Raw genomic sequence first — 11,227 nt, 5'->3', positions numbered from 1 at the left:
CTAGAAATAGTGCACATCACTTCCACACTCATTCTGTTAGCTATAACTTATAGTACATAGCCACACATAACAGTGTGGAAAAATGATAGAAAAGTGTGGTCTATTGTGTTTTCAAGGACAACAAACAGCAATTTCAACTAGATTGCAAGAGGAAGTTTCCTCATAGAGTTTGGTTTTAATGGAGATAAGTAATGGAATAATCAGTGTTCACAGTAAGCAAGTTAAAAGAGAAAGTGTGAATATCAATATGACTGGAGAATAAATTACATACATATCATCTTTCTTTTTAGTTGGATTCATCAACTCATTTTCTCTTTACGTCTTTGAGAAGAATGCAATGTTTTTAATTGAATCATTGAAAGCTTGCTTCACTTGCTTGTTTCTTAGTGTGTAAATAAAGGGGTTCAGCACTGGTGAAACAGAAATAATAAGGAGTGAAATCCCTTTATTAATAGTCACCTCATCCTTGGCTGAAGGTTTGACATAAATGAAGATGCAGCTACCATAAGTAATGGAAACAACAATCATGTGGGAAGAACACGTGGAAAAGGCCTTTTTTCTCTGCTGGGCAGAGGGGAATCTTAGAATAGTCTTGATAATGTAAATGTAGGAAAGAACAATGCACAAGAGGGTGATGATGAAGGTCAACACAGCACATACTATCACCATTTGTTCTATCAACCATGTGTCTGAGCACGAGATCTTTAGGATAGGAGATGCATCACAGCAAAAATGATCAATGATATTGGAGTCACAGAATTCCAGGCCCAATCCCAAACTAATTGGTGGGAGAATGATGATTAGAGCAGCTAGCCAACAGGAGAGGATGCAGTTGTTGCAGACTCTGCTGTTCATGATTATCATGTAGTGCAGTGGTTTACAGATAGCCACATAGCGATCACAGGACATAGCGGCCAGGAGAAAAAATTCCGTTACTGCAAACAGGTCTGTAAACAACAGTTGACTGGCACAAGCATCATAGGTAATGGACTTGTCCCCAGATAATATGCTATACAAGAATCTGGGAACACAAGCAGTTGTGAATGAAATTTCTAAGAAGGAGAAATTTTGGAGAAAAAGATACATGGGTGTTTTAAGGTGGGAATCAGTTAGAGTGAGGGTGATGATTGTTAGATTTCCTGTGACACTCAAAATGTAAGAAACAAATAGAAAGATAAAAAGCAGAATTTGCAGCTGAGTGTCATCTGTCAGTCCCAGCAAGATGAAAGTTGTTATTGCTGTGTGGTTTCTCATCCTTGATTGTTGTCTTTTGCACAGTCTGCTTGAAATAGTAAGAAAGACTTTATATAGCCAGCTTCTAACCTCAGGAGAAGTAACTCAAGAGTGACTCCTATAAGGCTGGTTAGTGGAGAAGCAAGCACACAACACATGCTGATGTTTGATCACCTCCTGTTTGTGTCACACAAACTGATTCTTCATATTTAAATCACATATTTCATACTGCTGCTTCTAATGAAATCAACAATACAGTTGTAATTAGTGTCAATTCAGCATATTATCTTATAAACATCATTGAAAAATTGTCCCCTTAGAATAAGTTGCTTTTGGATCAACAGTTCTACCTTCCCTTAAATTGTTATCCCCAGACATGCTCTTAGTAGAGAAGTCCCAACATAAACTAATAAATTTAACAAGTCTTTGTTAAGAAAATCCTAACATTAAAGTGCACATGTGTATCAGTTATTAAACGGACAATGGATACTTATCACCCCGTTGCAGTCCAGCTTCTCTGAGGCGTGTTTAAAACTTTTTTGTTGGATATCTTTTCTCAAAGATACATTTAAATGTGTTATGGTCCAAACTTTTCGAGGTTTTTACCATAGAAAATTATTTAAATATATGTATTTTATACCTGTAATATTTGTCTTTGGCTATTTTTTCCTCCTAATGTTAGAAGAGAATGTCTATGTTATATATTTTTATGCTTCCAAGGTTAACCTCATGCTATACAGAATTCCTCCCTGGATTACAAGTGGAAGTCTAAAATTATATCATCTAGTTAATTACTTTTTTTTTAGATTCCATTAACAGTGAAAAGGCTAGTGTCCTCTAACTAGCCACTATGGTTTCAAATTCTCTGGGTCTTGAAAGGTACTCATTTATTTCCACCAAAGGGTTTTCCATAAGAGATTTTTGATATTAAAATTATAAAATGAAGCTCCTGGTTTCTTTTTAAACACATTTGATAGTGGTATTTTTTACTCCTTGTATGTATTCTAAAGTAATAGTTTTGATTCAAAATATATTACAGAAAAATGAGAACATTAGAAATATGTTTATAGAGCTGAAGAACCACATCCATAAATTTTTCTGGTTTTGGTCAGCCTTGTTTCAGTTTGAAATACACTCAATCACCTTATTATAAGTGACAATGACATTTAGTAACTTCAGATTAACAAAGCTAAACTAAACTATTTCTTAAACATACTTCCGCTTTTCACTACCTTTTAAATTTCATGTGTAGAAGAATGAAACCAGATCCATACGTCTTGCCATATACCAAAATCAATTCAAAATCGATTAAAGACTTAAATATAAGACCTAAAACTATAAAACTTCTAGAAGGAAACATAGGGGAAACATTTTAGGAAGTAGGACTGGGCAAAGACTTTATGAATACAACTCCAAAAGCACAAGCAACAAAGGAAAAAATAAACAGATGGGATTATACCAGACTAAAAACCTTCTGTACAGCAAAGGAAACAATCAGCAGAGTGAAAAGACAACCTACAGAATGGGAGAAAATATTTGCAAACTATAGATCCAACAAGGGATTAATATCCAGAATATCCAAGGAACTCAAACAACTTAAGAGTAAGAAACCCAAATAATTCAATTAAAAAATGGGCAAAGGAGCTGAATACACATTTCTCAAAGGAAGACATACAAATGGCCAATAGGTACATGAAAAAATGCTCAACACCACTAACCATCAGGGAAATGCAAATCAAAACCATATTGAGATAGTACCTTACCCCAGTGAGATTGACTGGCACTAAAAAGACAGAGATTAACAAATGCTGGCGAGGATGTGGAGAAAAGGGAACCCTCCTACACTGTTGGTGGGACTGTAAAATAGTACAGCCATTATGGAAAACAGTATGGAGATTTCTGAAACAACTACAGATGGAACTACCACATGATCCAGCAATCCCACTTCTGGGTATATATCCCAAGGAATGGAAATCATCATGACGACGGGATACCTGGACTCCCATGTTCACTACAGCTCTATTTACAATAGCCAAAATATGGAACCAACCTAAATGTTCATCAATGGATGACTAGATAAGGAAAATGTGGTATACATATTCACAATGGAATACTACTCAGCAATAAGAAAAAATGAAATTCTACCATTTGCTGCAACATGGATGAGCTTGGAGAAAATTATAAGTGAAATAAGGCAGACACAGAAAGAGAAATACTGCAAGTCCTCACTCATAAGAGGGTGCTTAGAAAAAAGGAAAGAAAGTTAGAAAGAAAGAAAAGCCAGCAATAATACATTGATCTGTCAGAAGGAGAGAACAAATCTAGTACGCACAGATTTGTTCTGTAAATAGTAGAGCTGGGAAGAGGGGAGGGAGATGGGAGTTGGGGAAAGATTGGGTAAGGGGCATAAAGAATAATTAAGATTTGTAATAAAGGATAATTGCAATTTGTAATAATGAATATGCTAATAATATATGTGAAAGATTGGGTAAGGGGCATAAAGAATAATTAAGATTTGTAATAAAGGATAATTGCAATTTATAATAATGAATATGCTAATAATATATGTTAATATTATTAATAACAGTATATATTAATTGCATTATATATTATTAATATATAACATTAAATTTATTAAGTATATATTAAAATAGATATTTAAAAATATATAATATATTAAATATATGAAAAATATATTAATATTTAATGCTTAAATAAATTGCATTATATATTATTAATAATATTAACAGTATTTGATCAACACACGTTGTACACAGGTGATGGTAGTCAATGCTGTATTCCCTAAATGTGTATAATCAATTATCCTTCAATTAAAAAAAAAAGCTGCTCTGGTTACTTTCCTTCTTTGCTCATTAGACCTATTCAGTCTTTATTTAACTCAGACTCTGTGCTGTCCATGAGACTGGGAACTGTTAACTTTACGATAGTCTTCACAGGTTAATTTTTACTATCTGACATTTTCCTGAATTTCTTCGTACTACTTTGCTCTTTTCCATTTGCTTCATGGTTCCTTTTCCTTTTATAATCACTATGGTTGTTGGAGTACCTGAAATCTCATTTCTAGGCAATCCTTTTACTCTGTTCTGTATATCTTGGAGATTCTTATAAATAAAGTGACTTAAAACAGCGTGATGATTCCTAAATTTTTATTTGTAGGGAAAATATATCTTACAGTTTTCTGATTTCAATATTTATCTTATTCTTAGACATCTAGATTAGACTTTATAGGCTTTTCCTTTTCCTATTTGAATGTCCTTGAAATTCAGGCTTTTCCTTTTCCTATTTGAATGTCCTTAAACAATTTGCTTAACTTCTGTATCCTGTGCTTTTTTCATTTTCAAATTTCAGATGAAAATAGTTTGTACAATTTGAGTTACACTGATAAGTTTGGATGATATAGATAAAATATCTGCAACTGCATATGGAACATGGTGAACACTCATTATATTTATTATATCGGGCATTCTAATTTTATCTTATCTCCTATTGAGCACCCTCTAGATGTGCACATTTCAAGATTTTAAATGTGGCACTTACCATTGCGTTTCTTTCCCTGTTAATCCTAAGGCTCATAGAAGAACATTTTTGCTTCTTTTTCTTGACTCCCGTTTCCAGTTTATCACCAGGTCATGTCATTTCTTGTCATTTCATTTCATGTATCCTTAATACCTTGTTAATTTATTCCTTTTCTTTGCTCACTCTCAACACTAATTTTACTCAGGGTGTCTTTATGTCACACCTGAAATATTGCAAAAGCATGTTAACATTTGCTTAACATCTTTGCTTCCCCTCCGTTCAGTCTTTTAAAATCAATAAATCAGAATCATTTTTCTAAAGTCCAGATATGACTAATCCTCTCCTATTTGTTATGGAAAAATGTTTTTGATCTATTGTTAACTAACATTTTTCATGTACTTGGTATTTACATGAAATCTTTTTGATTCAGCTCTGATTTACACAGAAGTTACTTCATTTTGGCTTTAGGTAAGAACTGTGAAGAGGAGAAGGGGCACATTTATAGGTTTTGAGTTTCGAAAATATCAAGCAGTGAGATTATGGAATATTTTCAGGCCATAAATATTTTTAGTCAGGGCAATGAGTGAAAACAGGGTTCTCATTCTTAGTGAATACGTGGATTTTTTTTTCAGCAGAGCATAAGAGAGTTAGAGAATAGTTTAGAGAGAGTTTAGTGACTGAATGAGGTCTCTGTGTTTGGGGCCCTCTGTCTTCTTCCACTGACAGGCAGCCAGAATAGTAGAAGGAGGGAAAAAGGAGCTAGTTGTCTGGATTTTTCTCCCTGTATAGATCTAAAGAGAATAACAGTAGGAAATAATTAGCTGCTCCCTGAATATAGTCTAAAAGAGGTTTAGAAAGTCACACAGAGTTTTCCCATTCTCAAGATTATATAGAATTAGCAGAAAGAGGTTCTCATGCCTAGCGGTGACATGAAAGTAAAGAAGAACTTTAGATACTTCACAAAGTTTCCTGCTTTGCAGTTTGCCACAGGAATAATAAAAATGTCTTAAATTTTATGCAGAGAACATCTCTACCTGGAGAGCATTATGGACAAGGGGAAAAAGAGATACCACAGCAGTGATGCACATGAATAAGTGTTTGAGGACCAGAAGAGATGGTGGATGCCCAACGAAAGCCAACTGTTATGGACACTGACATTTCTGTACCTCTTAACACATCTGAACTATGTAACATAAAAGAAATAAGACGGACTTGGGTTGAGGGCTGCAACACAGACATACAGAGATGATTCACTAGAACGAGGTGGTGAGGTTTGGTGGGAAGAGATGAAACAGATGTTAAGTTGAATTAAAAAATAAAGTTTTATTTATTTTCTTCTGAGTTTGTAAAAGAAATTTGTATAACTGAAACATTCACCTTAATCCTTTCAATGACTCCCTTTTCCCCTCATCATAAAACTTAAGCTCCTTAGTTAGTATATGAAGATCTTTCCTATATTTCCAGTATCACTCACACAATAAATCTAATTTCTTGTCCTGTTGTCTAGTGCATTTTTCTGGCTGCCATCAAGAGAAAATATATAATGGAGACAAAGAGTACAGACTATAGAGTCGGACTGCTGATTTCATGTTTCCTGGTTCAATTTGCTTCACTTGACTTAATGCTAGCAATTCCTACAAAAGGCTGTGCTTAAAATTACCCATGGAATTCCCATATGCTGGTTCTTTTGCCCTTAATGATCTCCCTGTGTATGCTCTCTAACTTTCTATATTCCTCTTTCAAGTTTCAGTTTTAGTATCAATTCCAACAGAAATCCAGCTATAATTTTTCAAGACAGGGTATCTTCCCTTCTAATATTCCCACAGTGGCCTATGATTATTCTTATTTTAATAACATAAATAATAAGATTAATAAGATAATATGATTCTTCTTATTTTAATAAGGTTTTCTGAGTAGATTGTCCAATGGCGTTGCCAAATTTCATTTGGAGCCCTGTTCTTTACAAGTTTGTGAAAATGACAGAATGAATGTCATATTGGCCATGTATACCACAAACAAGTTATCTTCTTTAAATTGATTTAGTTGGTCTTTAGAACAAACTGTAAAAATAATTTCTTTTCCTTTTATGTGAACCTAATAGTAAAAATGCACTGATTTTTTTTTGAGACTGCCTTTGATGCTATACGGGTATGTCTCTGACAATGTACATTGCTTTCCTATAGACTGATGTCTAGTAAGAGGGAGTACACTTTCTGTGTTTTTTAGTCTCTAGAATAAGACTGCCAGTGTTCTCATTCCCACTTGTCCTTTTTAGCATCATTTTCCTCAATAATATCTGGCTCATGGAATTATTGTGAGAATTTATTGAGATAATTTATAAAGTGCCTGATAGTAAGTTAAAGCCACTATCTCTACTTTCTCTTCTTCATTTCCTTCTTCCTCCTCCTTTGCATAACTTTGCTCCATAACTTGCTCTAGTAGTTATGCTAGTGCATGAGACCACTTATCAATGGCTACTGTGCCTACTATGTTTACTTTTTTCGTTCTTTATAAAGCTTGTGAATTTTGGTGCCTCTGATATCCTGTTCAATGTTCTGCTATGAAATATGAAGGAAAGAGTTCAGGGAGTCTGCCATTTTGGATATGAGGCAATATGTACTCTATATTTCTTTCTCAACTATCATTCATTCATAAATTATATCAGCAGCTATTTTCTTTTGTAAATAAAGAGTCTATTTTGAATCCTTTTCTACCCTGATGGAGGAAAAAACAGAACTCTTTATTTACAAAATAGGATTTTATTTACAAAAAAGGATTTTCTACCTTCATGAAAAAATTAATTAATTTGTTATATAATGGTTTCATTTAATTCTTGTAAACTGTATCACACAAAAACCTAAAGGTGTGTTTTTCTAAGGTTAGTGAATTGAGACATATTTCTTCTATTAAGATAGTAACAAGTGACAGCATTAGATTACTATAAATAGAAAAGAACCTATGGTTTATAGGTATCTCTATAGAAAAGGAGCACTAATCCAGGCTCAGGGGAATAATTAATTAGCTGGTATTCAGTATCCTTTTAGATAGGATCATGAACAAATTGACCCATCTGAGCCAAATTGAGAAACTTAAGCTCTCAGCCTTTGACTGTGGTATCCTAACTCAGAGCAGTGTTCCAGATTCCAAAACTCTCCTCCTTTTCTAATCATCAATACTTATTTTCTATGCGTCCAAATATTAAATGAGTATTTTGGTAAACTAATTTAATTTAGATATATTTTCAATTTAGTGTATGCTAAGAAATATTTGCATTTATATTTATCTCAGTGATTACCAATGACAACACTGCAGATAATTTGGCACTCTAAAGAAGGATACCATAGTTATATCCTGGTATAAATAAATATGGATTGGTGACAGTGACATTGTGGAGCAGGTCTTATGTTTGCCTCTAAAATTATCCTGTTTCTGTGAGCACTTATGAATTTACTCAAAATATATTTCTTGAGAACGTATGATATCATTGGTTCTGCTATAACTACTAAGAATGAAAAGACTGATCAGCACCTGACCCATCTCTTTATAGACGCATGTAATAAATATTTCCAATGAGTTCAACTGCTTCAAATTTAGCTTTTGTAGAACAAAGTAACATCAGAAATAACATCTAACTTTTTCTAGATATATCCACATTAATTTATTGCTATCCCTGAATTTTAAAAAAGATAACTATGACATGACATTTTACAGAGACCAGGAATAGAATGTTGGATGAAAAAGAAACTGAAATTACCAAACAAGAGCATACTTACTCTTATGAAAGGTAATCATGGTTTTAGTTGATGATGTAATCCTGATACTCCCAAAGATAAAACTGAAAGTATACGTGGAGTCAAATATATGCACAAATGCCCCTCTCTTGAAGACATACACACTCAAAGGTAATTTTTTTGCGGTTGATAGTGCTCTCTGGGTTGTCAAAAGACTCATTAAAGATGGTTCCTATTCCATTTTAAACATAGGAAACAATTTCTTATTTCCCAAAGCTGAAATAAAAAGACATTTATTTTAAATGCCTATGAAATGCAAGGTGATTTTTAGGAGGTTTTGAAATAGATGATTCCTGATTTCTGTGCGCAAAGATACATTTTTATGCTCTGAAGAAAGATGACTTTTAATATCTCATTTTCTTATGGATATGCAGAGACCATCTCTGAAGATAAATAAAGGGCCCTTTGTGACCAAAGTTCAAACATGACTAATGAATTTCTTATTCACTGAATTCTGGCAAAATACCTAACAGAGGCAGCAGTGGGAACAGTGTCCTTGGAGACAATAAGATGTAGCAAGTTTATTAGGCACATTCCAACTGCAAAACAATGGTTGCCTGAAAAGACAATTCTGGCTACTCCTCAATTTACAGATAATAAAGTGTTAACAAAATTGTTTTATGCCTGTGTTTTCAGTGGAAAGAATATGTAAATATACCTGAAAGTAGTCAATTTCTAAGTCAAAAATTATAAATACCTTTTCCTATTAAAAGTATAAATGTGCATCATATTTTTTGCATTGTATTCTTTTTATAGAAAATCATTATTTATTTAATAAAGCTCCCTGTATTTTAAGTATTATAAAATTATATATTAAAAATTCTCCAATAATTACCTTCTATAAACATCTATTTACTCATTTTAAATTATCAGAAGTAGTATTTCTGAGACAAAGTTCCCTCACATTTTACAATTTTGAAGTGTATTGATATATTTTGCTCTCAATGTGTAATACCTCATTATATTTAAAAAAATGCATCGGTCTCTAATTCATAATTGTTGACAAAATGGGATATGAAGGAATTCCCACCCTTACTCTTTCTTGAGTTCTGAGTCAACTAGAGAGAGAAGTAGGCAGGTAAATTGGAGGTTAAAATATCGGTCTTATGACAGAAAGGGATACTGAAAACATGGCATTGAACATTCAAATAAGAATGCCCTGAGTTAGTAATATCTATGGGAAAGGCTGTGTTAGAAATCCAAACCTATCCTACCACCTAGGGAAGATCCTTTTATTGCATAACTTTGAACAGTGTCAAATCCAGCTACAGGAAGGACAATATAAAAGAGGAAAGGAAATAGGGTGGATCTAAACTATCCATATCCTTCTAAAAGTTCTGTCTGATATGTTGGTTTTCAAATTCAGGGGAAATTTAAGAAGGAGGGAAGCCGGGAGAATAGCACAAATGAATTGAGAAAACATTTTCAAATCTTAGAAATAAAGCAGAGAATGATTTCCTATCTTTACAATGCTATTACTTAATAGGTTCATTCAAAATGTATGTAATTATACAGGAAAATGCCCACGCATTTAGCTTTGCTGTTAGCCCAGACACCATGAGTTACACATTAATTTGCATATTTTTGTACAGTAGAAAAGATAATCCCAAAGATTACAGTTTTATAGCACTATAAGGCATTAACCAGTTTAGTATCTATTAGAAAACTTAGTTTAGCAGTCTTCTGATTAAATATTCCTTATTTCTTGAATGCTCCTTACCATCTCATTGGTTGCACTGTTACGTTAGTTGAATAAAATACCCTATATGTGTTCATTTAATAAATGCATGAATCATATTTATTTAACTTTTTGAAAATTATACTTTAATAGAATGCACCTTCGCATGGAAAGAAATACCAAGAGAAGGGGATATGCATTTCTTCCTATTATTCACCAGGATATTTTCTCTTAACTAAATTGCCTTAACGTTATGCCTATGGTTCAAAAAGCACATGGTTATACCCCTCAACGAAGAAGATTAGCTCTTTTTATGACATAACTGCTTCCACCTTCCAGTTTCACTTTGCCAGTGCCAGTTATTTTAAATATCTTTCTGGAACCTATCCTGGGCATTTTAGAATTTACTCCAAATCTGCGTGAGTGCACGTATATGTGTTTGTGGTCACACCTCATTTTCATATGCTCAATTGCCATTTAGATATCACTTTACGTGAAATACTTGAAGTATTTTGCTCATTTCCTCTACTTTTTATGTCAACTTATTGAAGTATAATTTATATATAATAAAATGCATCCATTTTAAGTGTGAAGTTTGAGGAAATAGGAAAAATATATCCTCACAGGTAATCACCACACCACAAGACATATCTCTATCATGCCAAAAAGTTCCCTCATAATGCTTTGCAGGCAGCATACTCCTCCCTGACCCCATGCAATTACTGATATGCTTTCTGTCACTATACATTACTTTTCTTGTTCTAGAGCTTTAAATATGTGGAATACAGCATGTACTATTTTGTATCTGACATCTTTCACTAAGCATAATGTTTTTGAAATTGCTCCATTTTATTTGTACCTGCAGTATATTCCTTTTTGTTTCTGAGTAGTATTTCATTATATGAATGTACCAAAATATGTTTCTTCAGTCATTTTTTGGTGGGCATTTGAGATATTTACAGTTTTTAAAAAAATTTTTATTTTATTT

General features: G+C 33.2%; 1 protein-coding gene across 1 annotated transcript; it reads right to left on the bottom strand.

Moving 5' to 3' along the window:
- Nucleotides 1-315: 315 nt before the first annotated feature.
- On the bottom strand, nt 316-1,254 carry LOC103604184 (olfactory receptor 6C2-like). The gene has a single exon (XM_008588764.1). The coding sequence runs from the start codon at nt 1,252-1,254 to the stop codon at nt 316-318; it is 939 nt and encodes a 312-aa protein (XP_008586986.1).
- Nucleotides 1,255-11,227: the final 9,973 nt, after the last annotated feature.

The sequence above is a fragment of the Galeopterus variegatus genome, unplaced genomic scaffold (assembly GCF_000696425.1).
Source record: "Galeopterus variegatus unplaced genomic scaffold, G_variegatus-3.0.2 Scaffold5025, whole genome shotgun sequence".
In the NCBI taxonomy this organism is placed as follows: domain Eukaryota; kingdom Metazoa; phylum Chordata; class Mammalia; order Dermoptera; family Cynocephalidae; genus Galeopterus; species Galeopterus variegatus.
The sequence above is the reverse complement of the archived record's forward strand: the minus strand, read 5'-3'. Positions and strand labels throughout refer to the sequence as shown.